The 13,342-nt window shown below is 58.6% G+C and overlaps 1 protein-coding gene across 1 annotated transcript; it reads right to left on the bottom strand.

Annotated features, from left to right (window-relative positions):
• Nucleotides 1-689: 689 nt before the first annotated feature.
• FAM20A (FAM20A golgi associated secretory pathway pseudokinase) lies at nucleotides 690-12,448 on the bottom strand. The gene is made up of 11 exons (XM_038165296.2): nucleotides 11,961-12,448; nucleotides 7,143-7,327; nucleotides 6,732-6,782; nucleotides 6,446-6,524; nucleotides 6,147-6,239; nucleotides 5,281-5,396; nucleotides 4,799-4,979; nucleotides 3,849-3,958; nucleotides 3,454-3,535; nucleotides 3,317-3,376; nucleotides 690-1,246 (listed from the first exon to the last, which is right to left on the bottom strand). Exons 1-11 carry the CDS (start codon nucleotides 12,311-12,313, stop codon nucleotides 982-984), a joined length of 1,575 nt encoding a protein of 524 aa, XP_038021224.2. The 5' UTR covers nucleotides 12,314-12,448; the 3' UTR covers nucleotides 690-981.
• Nucleotides 12,449-13,342: the final 894 nt, after the last annotated feature.

The following is a 13,342-nucleotide window of genomic DNA, read 5'->3' as shown; positions in this document are numbered from 1 at the left end:
AAAAGCTATTAAAGAGAGCTTCAGTAATCAAACCATTCATACGCCTCGGCCCTGAGAGGCCAGGGGAAAAATTACAATTGAAAGATGTCTGATAACTCCCTCCCTACTCTTTTTTGGTCTTCAGTTCCTATTGCATCTCAAAATAAGCAGAGATAAGGGCGGGGGAGACCATTTATATTTCCCAGGGAATTCTGGTAACTTGAATGACTTCAAAGCTAGGAGAAGATGACCTTTGAAGGAGCCCTCCACTTTGGCAAAATGTTTTTTTACTGGAAGTGGGTATCATTGTGAATTGTAAATGCAGTCCTATGTCTCTGAGACATTTGATTTTTTTTTATTATTATTATTTTTAACAGGGCTGTACTTCATGGGGTCAAGGGCAATACATATCTGCCTTCCTGCTATAACCCCGACTGGTTCTTCCACCCCTGGGGCAGGTAGAAATAGAAGTGATTTTCCTGCCTTGCTGGGGCAGTGGGCTTCTGGGCACCTTCACAGATCAAAGCAGAGCAGGTCCATCGCTTTCTGCTGGAGACCAAGAGGCAAGGGACAGGTCTGATGGTGAATTCCCTGCAGAGGTGCTCGAGGCTGGCCGTGGGGAATCGGCGTCACCTCATCTCAGAGCAGCAGGCGAAGTAAGGCTGCCCCTTCCTCAGACACTCACTCTTGATTACAGAACACAGCCTTGGTAAGAGGAAAATGCTCTTGGCATCTCTTTATTCAAGCCTCATCCTTGGATCTAGTTTGTGTCCTTCACAGCAAGGATCCTGGGCAGGCTGAGCCCCGCGTGCCCCCCAGGACATGTCCCACCTCGGGGTGCCACAGCCAGGCCACAGCACAATCCTCGAAGATCTCCCAAAGAGTTCCTCCTCCCAGTCTCGCAGGCGGAGGGAGCACAATTTGTAGGTGGAAATTACCAGCTATTAAAACGTTGCTTGCCTCGCAGGGGTCTCCCCTGCCTCTGAGCATGAGTTCAGGACTTTACGTGCTCAGCTTGGCCCTGTCCGACGTGGGAGCCCCGGCTGGCATGGTGTCGTTGGCCACCACCCTGTCTTCTCCGTAGGTGTCTATGCATTTCCTCACAGCCCTCAGGATGAGCTGGAGCCGCCTGTCCAGAGCCAGGAGATGGGGCTCGGTGAGGACGGGTGCCAGGGGGTCCTGCAGGAGCGATTCCCTCATCACGTCGCTGAGCCGGTACTCGGGCTCGGCCAAGAGCTGCAGTCGCAACCACGTCATCCGCTTTATTCTGGAAGGGAGAGAAATCAGAAACGTGAGCCTTTTGCATCCTAGCGAGAACTGGCTGGCTGATTGGCAACAGTGCTGTGTTCCCAAAGATATTTATGAGGCAGAGGGAGAGGTAAAAATGAAGGGGCATGTCTTAGCTGGTGGTGGATGAGGAAAAGTCTCCTGTCAAAACTGAGCAAAAAGAGAATATTTTCTGGAGCTGACCTGACTGACATCTCACCTTAAGAGGGACTGACACTTAAATATTTCCCTTTGATGGAAAGCAGGATGAAAAGCTGTAATCTTGAAACGCTTCTGGGACTGAAACTAAGTATTCTGAAATTACTTACTTGATCCTCAGCAAAAGCGTTTTGATTTCAGCATCTCTATTACTGAATTGATCGGTAATTTTAAAAAGTTGCAGCCCATGTTTGTGGAACCAGTCCCACTTAGCTGGGATTTTCAGAGAGCAAAAGGTGCAACCAGGAGCGTTTCAGCCAGGTGCAGAAATTGCCCTTGCACGCCTGTTATTTACCCAGGCCATCCATCAGTACCGTGATGGATGGGCAAGGCGCTTGCTGCCGCTGTGCCACGCTCCTGGGAGCCACACGAGGCACCACGGCTGGCTGCCACCAGGACAGGTACTTTAAATTGTGCTCAAGGGCTTGCCTTGCATGTGTGATCCAGATGAAGCCACATAAAAGGACTGGCCCAGCACTAAACCCAGCTCGCCGTCAGAGCGCACGGCTCTGCTGCTGCCAGAGGGAGCCCTGCGCGGTCCCTCCTGGTGAGGGGTGACCCCAGGAGCTGCTGTGGGTAAACACCAGCTGTGTTTGCTCTGCGATGGTGCTCAGAGGTGGAGAACGGGATAGTCTGACCCTGCAGGGAGCAGCTCTTTTAATGCCCTAACAGTTGCATAAGGAATTGGCAGAAGGTGGAAGGGAGCGCGGGATGGAAAGCCTGCCACCAGCTCAACTCCCCTCCTGCACGGCACGGTGAGCCCTCCAGCAGGCTGAAGTGTTGAAGATTTGACCCAGAGCTTTCTAGAGACCTCAGCCAAGAAGATGCACGTGCCAGATTAATTGGGGGCTGTTTGCAGGCTTATCTGCTCCTCGTTTGGGGTTTTGACTCAGGAAAAAGACCACTTCTCACTGCGCGGCTGCATCTGTGCCACTTTCTGTGCTTGGGAGCAGACACGTGGAGGGCACAGACACACCGGTGACCTCTGGACTTAAAGAAACCTTTCCACTTCTTTCCAAACATTTTTGGATGCTCCCCCATGCCAAATGGATCGTCTGGTCCAGGAAATAAGGTTTTGTGCAGCTCCATCAGGCAGCACGAGTCGCTTTTATACTGTTCTGGGCCAGAGCTGGCTTATTAAAAGGTGTGACTTGCAGGGCTTGTTACTGCTGCCACCAGGAGAACTAAATTAAGGACAGCTTCTGGGGGGTGGATCTGGATGAATAGGAAGGATCTGACCTGTGGCTAGTACTGTTAGGTCAAATTAAGAGGCAGAGTTAATTTGAACCCTGCAAAATAGGAGTTCAGGTGAAGGATTCACTGAGAGCCTGCAATTACAAATGAAAAGTCTCGCTAGGTGCAAATGGCAGTTTTTAAAATTAGATCTGGTAATACAAATGTGTGGGGGGGAGTGCAATTATCGCCCCAAGGCTTAGCTGGAGCAGGTACAGCAAGGAAATAGGTTGGGCATCTCCTAAAGAGAAACCACGGGGAAGAGCAGCTGTTTTCCTGTCTCTGTAATTTAACTTTCAGCTGTTGATTTATGTGAATTAATAAAGGGGCAGCGAAGATAGGATTCGAACAGTAGAATTGATGAGCTGCTCCGTAGTGACATGGGAAGAAACCTGATTAACTACCAAAGCTTTTGGATGGAGATTTCCGAGCTTCGTGTCGGGCCGATAGCACCTCACGTCGACGGGCTGGGAAGTGCCGGGCGATGGCTGGAAGGGATCGATCCAGCAGAAAAAGCAGCAAAAGCCCTTCCACGTGCAAGACCAACGCTTTGGTGGGCATTCAAGCATCTTAACGCTTGCCTGCTGCTCTGCAAGGCAGCTGTTCACAGGGCACTTACATGCAGCACTGGGTGAGCGGGGCCAGGATGGAGGTTTCGTCGTGGGAATGCCGCCCGAACCTGCAGGTAAGGAGGGAGCTCAGCGCCGTGCCGCCTGCCCCAGCCCTCCCCACCTGCCCCCAGCCTCCCTGCCTCACCCCCTGGCGTTGTCCAGGTGCAGGAGGAAGCCGTCGTCCCCAAACTTGGTGAACATCTCGTAGTGGTGGCGGTCCATGTTCCCTGGTAAAGGGGAGACACAGGAGCAGAGTTTCCCTTGCAAGTGCCCGAGTGATTTTCCAAACTACCCTGCATTTTCTTTCCAATTCACATGAAATGCTCGCTGGGAGCATCCAAGACACTCAGAGCTGCTCCCCTGGAGCTGACTGGGATGGGTTTGGGGCTGCCCTGTGCCCGCTCACCATTAGGGGCTGCCCCAAACCCTCCCTGGAGCAGCAGGGATGGCTCCAGCAAACCCTGTGGTGGGGCAGGGAGGACAGAGTGCTGATGAAGGGCCCCTGTGGAAGGAAGAACGTTGTTGCCCCGTTCATCCTACCTATTAGGAAGTCAAATATGGCCATGTCGATGATGTTCAGCAGCCGGTTGCCGCTGCTGTAGGGGTAGATCTCCTTCACGGTGTCGCAGTAGAGCGGGTTCACCTCCCACCTGCAGGAGACCGAGGGGAAGGGGGGATGCGGTCAGCGGTGCCCCAACAGCCCTCAAAGCCACCTCCTGTGTGGAGAGGTGAGATGGACGCCTTGGCGCTGCTGCTGGAGTCACGTCTCTGCCAGGCAGGGGTGCCCCTGAGAGCAGGGCCGTGGCCTCCAATGCCGCCTTCGCCTCCTCTTGGGTGTGCAGGGAGGTTGAAAGCTGAAACCAGGGGCCAGATCTGAACCCGGCCTTGCTGCCTCTGCCCAGCCTCCATTTGACAGTTCATAGAATCACAGAATTAGAGAATATCCTGAGTTGGAAGGGATCCACAAGGATCACCGAGTCCAACTCCTGGCCCCACACAGGCCTACCCAACAATTCAGACCATATAACTGAGAGCACAGTCCAAACACTTTGTAAACTCCGACAGGCTTGGTGCTGTGACTACGTCCCTGGGGAGCCTGTTCCAGTGCCTGACAACCCTCTCAGTGAAGAACCTCTTCCTGATGTCCAGCTTGAACCTCCCCTGTCACAACCTGACCCCATTCCCTCGGGTCCTGTCACTGGTCACTAAAGAGAACAGATCGGTGCCTGCCCCTCCGCTCCCCCTCATGAGGAAGCTGTAGGCTGCCACGAGGCCTCCTCTCAGCCTCCTCTTCTCCAGGCTGAAGAGGCCAAGTGAATCAGGTTATTAGGCTAAAAAGGCCTAGTTGGACCCGGTGGTCTTTGTGGGTCCCTCCCAGCTGGAGCTGCTCCCTCCCATTCCCTGTCTGCCCACCCGCGTCCTTTTTGTTCCCCTCCCCATGCTCCCCTAAGACACAGATATGGAAGCAGCAGCAGCATTTACCCACTTACTCCTCTTTTCCATCAAATGAGTAGGAGCGGATCCAGGGGTTTGGGATGGAGAGCCGTGGCGCCAGGTTGAGGGAGGGCAGGAAGGCGGAGAGGGAGCCCTCCAGGAGGTGGGGGTTCCCGCACACTGCGTACTCTGTCTTGCACATGTAGGGGCACTTGGCGAAGAAGCACACGTTGCTGGCTGCAGGGAACAGAGCAGAGCTGGGGGAAGGAGCTGAGGGATGCAGGAGGCTGCAGAGAAGCCCAGACTGACCACAGCCCCATCACGCGATGGGTACTGGGCGTCTGTAACCACAAAATGGATGTGAACTGCCAAATCATGCGGGATACAATTTTGGTTAACGGACAGTCCCTGCCAAGGGAGAGTATGGGAAAAGTGGGCAGATAAAAGAGCTCAACTCTGTTTCTGCACGAGTTGCTCTTCCACCTGCCTTGCCCGAGCTGCCTGCAGCCCCAGCTCGTGCAGCCGAGTGCTCGCCTACCTGGTGAGACAAAGAAGACACTCTGCAGGACTTCATTCTTGGTGACCTCCAGGATCTCCTTGGTGACATTTATCAACCTCCCGACGGTGGGGGGCACCCGGCGGAAATCCAGGATCCTGCACGGGGAAAGGGACACGATGGCAATGGACAGTGAGGCAAGGCAGCGGGCATTGCCTGCATCCCTCCTGTTCACAAACCATTGGTCTTCATCCCCTTGTTTCTGCAGTGACTGCACCCAAATGGATTTTTTTCCCCCTGGCTTCTTTCTAGCAAATAGCCAGGATCGTTTTACCCTCTGCAATAAAACGAGGCTGAGTTTTATTCTGGTATGTTAATAGCTGTCGCCTGGGACAATCTGGATGTGCTCCAGGATTTGTATCGTTTCCCTAACCAGTTGCTCCTGTCTCCTTGCGTGCAAGCCCTGTCTTTTGGGAGGCAGCCGAGCCCTCGGGGCCTTTCTGCGAGGTGGGTGCTGAGCACTGAGGCACTGACCCTGGTGCCACGCAGCTGGGATGGGGGGCGGTGAGGGGCTCAATCCCAGCCGCTCCATCTCACACAGTCATTAAAAAATCAGGGCCTGGGGCAGGAAGAATTTCGTGTCTGAGAATAGAAAACCTCTGCTGAGTCAGCACCAGTGGGTGAAACAGCCGAGGCTGTGCCCTGCTCCTCGGGCAATGCCCTCTGCTTCCAAGAAGCAGGCCAGTTGCAGCCTGCCCGGCCCCTTCCAGCCTGCTCCCCAAGGCAAACGTGAGTCCTGGGCTTCTGCTGGGGACTGTTCCCAAATATCCAGCTCCCACCACGGTGCTTGCAGAGGTGATTTCTGGCCCAGCAGCTCGGCAGGGCTCAGCGCCAAGCTGCCCACGGACCTGTCGAGGTGGAAGGCGGCGATCTCCGCGTTGTGCCGCTGGAAGTCGACGAAGTAGAAGAAATCCTCGGGTGTCTCCTCCTCACGTTTCTGCCTGGAAGAGATCAGGGGGTGAGCATGGGGCGAGCACAGGGAGCTGCACACTCAGATCCCAGGCAGATGCAGGGCACCCTGGGGAATCCAGGGAGAAATGAGGGAAAGCAGCCCCCCGGGGAAGGGATGCACAGTCTCTGGTGGAAAAAACAGCCAGCTGGTGGGAGAAAAGCACCCTGAGGTCCTTTTTTTAAGGTTTTGCCTTACCTCATGGGCTTGAACATGGCTTTCCCGAAGTCCTGGAACCTGAGGACCAGCTTCAGGTGCACGCCGCTGGGCTTCACGACTGGGGAGGAAATGAAACTGGCTTAAATTGGAGGGCGAGTGGCTTGGCACTGCCTGGCGAAGGGCATCTTTGCCTAGGGTTGGGGCAGAGGAGCTGGAAAGGGGGGGTCCCAGCATCATCCTGCCCAGCTGGGTGAAGTGATGGATGATGTGGGGTTGTTTGGTGTGGGCTGTCAGGGACAGTGGGGATCCGAGGGGACTCACTCACTCTGGCTGCAGTCGCAGGCTCCCAGCAGAGCTTTCTCGTCCTGGCTGTAGTCTGCAAGGACAGGGGGAACGGTGAGGAAGGGGCCGTGCAGGGCTCACCCCCCTGCTGCCCACCCCCTGCACCGCCACGGCTCCCCGCAGCCTGTCGGGATGAGCTGCAATGCAACAGGCCCACAGCGTGGCACCAAAAATCCTGGAGAAATGACCCCAGCCAAGCCCCTTCTCCCATCTCAAGGCAAACCAACAACAACCACACAGCTCAAAACCCAAAGGAAAACCAGTGCAGGGCTCGGGACATCCCCCAGCAGGACGGATCCCCGTGCCCTGGTGGCAGAAGAGAACATGGCGGGGCTGAAGCCACCAACCCTGGGTGCAGGGCCCGTCCCCGTCCCCGTGCTGGGACACAGCTCACCGGCACTGACGGTGGAGAAATCCCGCATGTCCCGGAGCAGCCTGCTGACAGTGGGGCTGGAACGAGGGTAGAGCCCGTCCCGACTGATGCCCAGGTGGAATTGGAGCCAGCTGGCCTCTGGCCGCAGTGGCAGCAGCGTGGCCGGGGACGTCAGGTTGAGCTCCTCCCGGTACAGCTTGTGTCTCCTGCAGGACAGTGGGCACGGGGTGAGGAGGATGAGGCACGGGATGGGAATCCTCGGTGCTCTGGGGTTGCTGTCTGATGGGGTGGGTACGGTGCTGCTCGAGGGGAAACTGAGGCAGGGGGATGGCTGCAGAGTGAGGTGTCTGGAGAGCCCAGGAGAACAACGGGGGCTTGTCCTCCTCAGAGGATTTTCTTTACCATCACTATGTCTATGCCAGAGCTTTTTCCTGAGCCTGGAGGTCCCATGCAGCAGGGCTGGCATGTTAGGAAAATCTCTGAGGCCTAAAATTGCCTCCCGAGAACCTGCAGCCTCTGCTTTAGTGAGCAGGGAGGCTGGAGGCCACCTGGCAGCGTCCTGCCCTAGATCGCTTAAATTTGGGGTTGAATCCAGCCCTTTCCTGGTGGATGGAGCCCTGGAGGCCTCCTGGGTGCTGCAACAAACCCAGGAGATCTCCACAAGCCACCAGCATTTCCCTCATGTTCAAAACACTGGCGGTTTGGCCCCAAACTTCGCTAAACTACCACCAAATGTCACTCATGCAGCCGGCAGAGGACACAGCGTTAGTTTCTCATTAACGCCGGCAGAGCCTGAAAATACAGGCCTGACACGGGGAAAACGAAGCCCAGTTTCCTCTGAAAGTGCCGAGACACAGCAGGGAGGGCAAACAGGGGGCTGATAACGAGTGGTTCATTAACCCAGGGCCTGTGATGGAGCCGATGGAGGCAGGGAGGTGCCAAGGCCTCTGTCCCTGAGCAGGGCAGTGGCTTTTGTGGGGCTGTCCCATCTTTTTGGGGACTGTCCCATCTGCCTTCTCTACCCGAGCACATTTGGAGGTACTGAGGGACCCCTCTCAGTACCAGCTGGGGTGAAATGGAGGGAAGGGAGCAAGCAGGGGGTTGGGGCAGCCTGTTCCCTCTCCAAATTTGTATTGGGATTTCGGGTCAGCAGGACCAGGTCAGCCAGAGGCATGCAGCCAGCATGCATCCCTAGAGCGGGACAGAAAAGACCCCGGTGTCCCGTTTTGGGGAATGACTCAGGAATTTTCCCTAGGGAATTTCCCTGCCCGAATATTTTACCATATTTGCTCTCCCGCTTCCCATGCAGGCAGCCCATTCCCCCGCGGGTGGCGGTGAGCAACGCATTACTGATGGGGAAAAAATGCAGCCGTTGGGCAAGGGAAGGCAGCTCGCAGCCGGCAGCTCCGGCCACAACGTGCAGCGGGCACGGTGCTGCAGGGCCTGCAGCCCTCTGCAAGCCTTGAAACCCAAAACACGGCTCCCTCGGCCTCTCCTGTCCCCCCAGGATTCCAGAAATGTTTCCCTGTAAGAACAGAGCTCTGCAAAAGACATAATAATGTGAAAAAAAAAAATAATAATAAAAAGGGTTCATTTATAGCTTGCTATAAATAGCCCCGGGGTTGCCCAGGCTTTGTGCTCAGATGGATCCAGCAGCAGAAGGCCAGGGCTGTGAGGGGCACGGTGTGGGGTGACACCAGGCTTGGGGTACCGGTGTCTGCTGGCCCCGGTGTCCCTGTGCCACCGGGCTCTGCGCCGTGGGCAGGGCTGACCACTCGGTCAGAGTCTGGGGCATTGAAGCTGCTCCTTTGAGGATAAAAATAAGCTCTGGAGTTTTTCAGCAGGTTGTTTTGTTTGTTTGGAAGGGGCACGGCTGTTTCTTTGCTCTTCCCTTCCCGCATCCCCACCAGATGGTTGGCATCCTGCAGCTCCGTTCCTCGCCCGATGCCAGGGGAAGGCAACGGGACGGGCAGCGAGCGCTGCGTGCGGGTAGGATGCACCTTGCCGTGCTCCCTCACTGCTCTCATCCCAACCGTGCCACATCCAGGGGCCACGCCATGGACTGGCAGAGTCCCAGACCAATTTATTCCCTTGCAGACACAAAAACGAAGCAGTTGTGCCATGCATTAGGTACGGGGGTTGGCCCCACTTAAGGGGAGCACCCGGGCACACTGCGGGTTGTGCTGAGGGCCAGGCCTAGGAGCAGGAACAGGGAGGACGCCAGCCGTGCAGTTCTTCTGGCCTCCTGCAGCCATAAATTCATCTGTGCCCACAGCAACAAATGGCCTTACGAAACGCAGCAGCCCTGGCGAGTGCCTCTTCAATTCTGCGCTCAGTTTGCGGTGCCAAGGAAAGGAGAGGCCCCAGCGCCTTCCCTGTTTACGAGCACCATATATTTTATTTCCAAGTGGCTGAGGAGCGATCAATACACTGCCCCCTTCTCCTTCCCAGAGGTGCAATTGGAAGTCAAACAAGGGCAGGCAGCCCCGCAGATCTCCTCCCGGCTCCAGAACAGCCAAACCTCCGAGCACAAGGCAACGCGTGGCCACGGCATCAGCGCTGAGAGCGCTTTTAAACAAAGCAGCAAATACCAGAGGGAAACGCAGCCTTCTGACCAAAGAGCAGGGCCCGTCCTGCAGGCTGGGCTGCAGATCACTCCAGCGCTGCTGCGAGCACCTGGCCTGAGTGCTCATCTGGTGGTGCTTAGGATCCTGGTGCCGGTCACGTCCCCTCTCCCCGTGGTCCCATCCTGCTCCCCGAATCCTGGCACGTTCCCGAGGCGTTGCTCAGCCTCAGGTGCAGTGCCCAGCCTGGTCCCCGGGATGCTCACCATCGCCGCCAAACCGTGCTCTGTGCTGAAACCCAGCTCAGCACCCACCTGCCCTGCGCCTCCCCACAGCACCAGGGGCTCGAGGGGATCCCGGGGAGGCTTTGCTCTCCCTCGGGCTGCCTCCAGCAAAGGCAGAGCCTCTCGGGGCCCCGACCCTGCTCAGAACACAGAGCAGCTCCAGCCCCGCCACTGCCGCATCCCCGAGGCTCTCCCCACCGCTTTGTGCACCGTTTTGTTATTTTTAGTTGCTGCTGCTTAAGCGAAGAGTCCAAGGGCAGCCGGCGGTGCTCCGTGCATTAATGGCTTTGCTTTTGGCTGTGGCTCTGCTCGGAGCTTGGCAGCGGTGCAGCGGGCACGGGAAGGACCACACTGGGCTCTGCTGGGACATGGCAAGTTTGGGGACAGACAGTGGCCACATCCTCTCCTGCCCTGTGTGGTTTTGGAGTGGGAAGCAGCGGGGTTGCTGCCTGCACCCTAGCTCCCTGCCTGGCTTCTCGTGCACTGGGAGCATTGCAAAGCCGTGTGCTCATCGCCTGCACCCCGCTGCTGCTCGCCGTCCCACCCAGCTGATGTAAAAACCCGTTTACAGCACTGCCTCGCCCCGTCCCCAGTCACATCCCCAGCACACGGGCAGGGAGAGAAGGAAGAGGCCAGGGGGGTGAAGGGAGGAGTGGGGACGCAGGGGATGCTGGCTGCTGCCAGCTGGGACACAGCCCTCCTGTGAAAGGATTTGGGGCAGGGACCACGCTCGGAGTTGGTGCCCAGGGTCACCATCCCTCGGGTGACAGCACCACGGAAGGGCTGGGGACAGGGGGACAGGGGAAGTTTTCCCACGACCATGGCTGGGGCTGGGAGAGGCAGCAAGAAGAGAGCTGTGCTGGGAGAGCGGCTCGGAGCTGGGAGTCGCTTTCTGGCTAAAAGTCAAAGCCTCCACGCCTTCTCTTGCAGCAGAGAAGTTGGCAAGGGGAGCAGGAGAGGGGCTGGACGGGCAGCCAGCCCCCCAGCACCGCTATCGCAGACCGCAGCGACAGTTGGGGGCTCCGGCTGTCACCCAGCTGGGTGACAAGGAACTGCTGGGCACAAGGAACCTGCCCCAAGCTGAAAAAGGTGGCACAGAGCAGAGGCACTTATCCCCAGGGTGACACAGCTGGCAGGGGCTCATCCTTCACCTCCTCGCCTCCCCCAGCAGAGCAGCAGGGACCCCAGGAAGCCCCCCCGGGGAGGGTGTGGGGGCTGCAAGCCAGGAGGGGGGCACAAAATGGGCCACCAAGAGGGTGCTGAGGGGAGCCACGGGGTGTGCGTCCAGGTAGGGGCACCAGGTAGGGATACCTGGGGGGTGCCCGTGCAGGGGGTGCCGGGGAGGGGTGCCTGGGGAGAGGGTACCTGGGGATGGGCAAATAGAGGTGGGTGCTGGGGATGGGGTAGTCAGGGATGGGTACCCAGAAATGGGTGCTCAGGGATGGGTACCTGGGGATGGGTACCTGTGGAGGGGTATCTGGGGAGGGGTATCCAGAGATGGAGATCCCAAAAATGGGTACCTGAAGATGGGTGACCAGAAATGGGTATCTGGAGATGGGGTTCCTGGAGATGGGTGCCCAGAAATAGGTGCCAGGTATGGGTACCTGGAGATGGGGTACCTGGGGATGGGTACCTGGGGACGGGATTCCCAGAGATGGGTTCCCGGAGATGGGTACCCAGAGACGGGTGCCAGGGATGGGTGTCCAGAAATGGGTACCTGGGGATGGGGTTCCTGGAGATGGGTACCCAGAAATGGGTTCTAGGGATGGGTGCCAGAGACAGACACCTGGAGATGGGGTTCCCAGAGATGGGTACCCAGTGATGGGGCTCCCAGAGAGATGGGACTCCCGGAGATGGGTCCCAGAGGTGGCTCCCCAGAGCCAGGATACCCAGAGATGGGTTCCGGCGCCGGCTCCCCAGAACCAGCCCCGGGGTAGCCGTCTACCGGGGCCGGGTTTGCGGGGGCCGGGTGTCGCGGCGGCGGGACGCACCTGTTCCAGCGGGCCGCTTTCCGCCGGTAGTAGCGCAGGGCTTCGCGGGCGCCCAGCAGGGGCTCAGCGGGGCCGGGGGGCTCGGTGGCTCGGTACAGCGGGTGCCCGAAGAGGCGCCGCAGCGCGGAGGCGGCGGCGCGGCCGCGGGGTGGCGGCGGCGGCGGCGGCGGGGAGGGGACGGCGGCGGCGGCGGTAGCGGGGCGAGGGGGGCGGCAGGGGCAGCCCGGACCCCCCGGTCCCTCCGGAGCCAGCTCCTTGCGCACCCGCGGCCAGAGATGGAAGTAGAGATCTGCGGCCAGCAGCGCCCCGAGCAGCAGCAGCACGGCCGGCCGGTCCCGCCGCGGTCCCGGCATGGCCGGCGAGGGGAACCGGGAGGCACCCGGTTGGGGGTTATTTATTTATTTTTTATTATTTTTTGTTATTTTTTTTTTTTTTTTTGGAAAGGGGGGGAATCGGTAGCCCTGCCCCAGCCGCCGCCGTCGCCTCCTCCCGGTGCAGGACGCGGGGGGGAGCCCGAGCGGCGGAGCGGGGCGTGCGGGCACCTCGGGGCGGGGAGCGGGCAGGGCGCTGGGGGCCGGCCCCCGCCGCGGGGAGAGGCCGGGGCGGGGAGAAAGGGAGAGCGGGGGACCCGGGGAGCTGCCCCCCGGACCTCTGTCCCCACCCCCGGTCCCGTTCTCCCGAAAGCGGAGGCTGCTGGAGGGGAGCGGGGTGCGGACCCCTGGGGATGCTGGGGGGTCCTGCGGGGTGCTGAGGGGTCCTAGGGGGTGCTGGAGGGTCTTGGGGGGGTGATGGAGGTTTCTGGGGGTTGCTGAGGGGTCCTGGGGATTTCCTGAGGGGTCCTGGGGGGTGTGGGGCTGGGGGCAAGTTGTGGGTGCAGAGCGGGCAGCCCCCCCAGCTGCACTGCGACCCCTCCACCGTGCTGCTGGCACACGGCTCCTGCTCGGCTTTTATTTCTTTAAGGACTTAAAAAATAAATAAAAAGACTCGAGGAAGCTCGCCCCGGTGGTTTGCTCCCAGAGGCTCGCGGTGGGAACGTGCTGGGACGGGCTGTGGGAGCACTGGGAGCTGCTGGGGGGCGTCCAGGGGGCCGGAGAGCCCCGGGGTGAGGTTTGGGGGTGCCAGCGCGGAGCAGGTTGAGAAGCACCAGGCCAAAGGAGGAAAATGGAGGAGAAACTGGCTGTAAACAAAGGGAGCGTGACCAGACTAGCCTGGCTCCGGCGCTCTGCTGAAGGGAGAACAAAAAATAAACTGCAGAAAGAGGGAAAGTCAAGTACGGCTTCGGCTGCCTGGAGCAGAGGCTCTGGGACCTGTGCTGGGATTGGGGTTTTTGCGCCACGCAAACGGGCATCTGTCAGCAGAGTTGTTGGCCAAGCAAACGTCCT

This window comes from Anas platyrhynchos, chromosome 19 (genome assembly GCF_047663525.1).
Source record: "Anas platyrhynchos isolate ZD024472 breed Pekin duck chromosome 19, IASCAAS_PekinDuck_T2T, whole genome shotgun sequence".
In the NCBI taxonomy this organism is placed as follows: Eukaryota; Metazoa; Chordata; class Aves; order Anseriformes; family Anatidae; genus Anas; species Anas platyrhynchos.
This window is presented reverse-complemented; position numbering and strand designations above follow the sequence as displayed.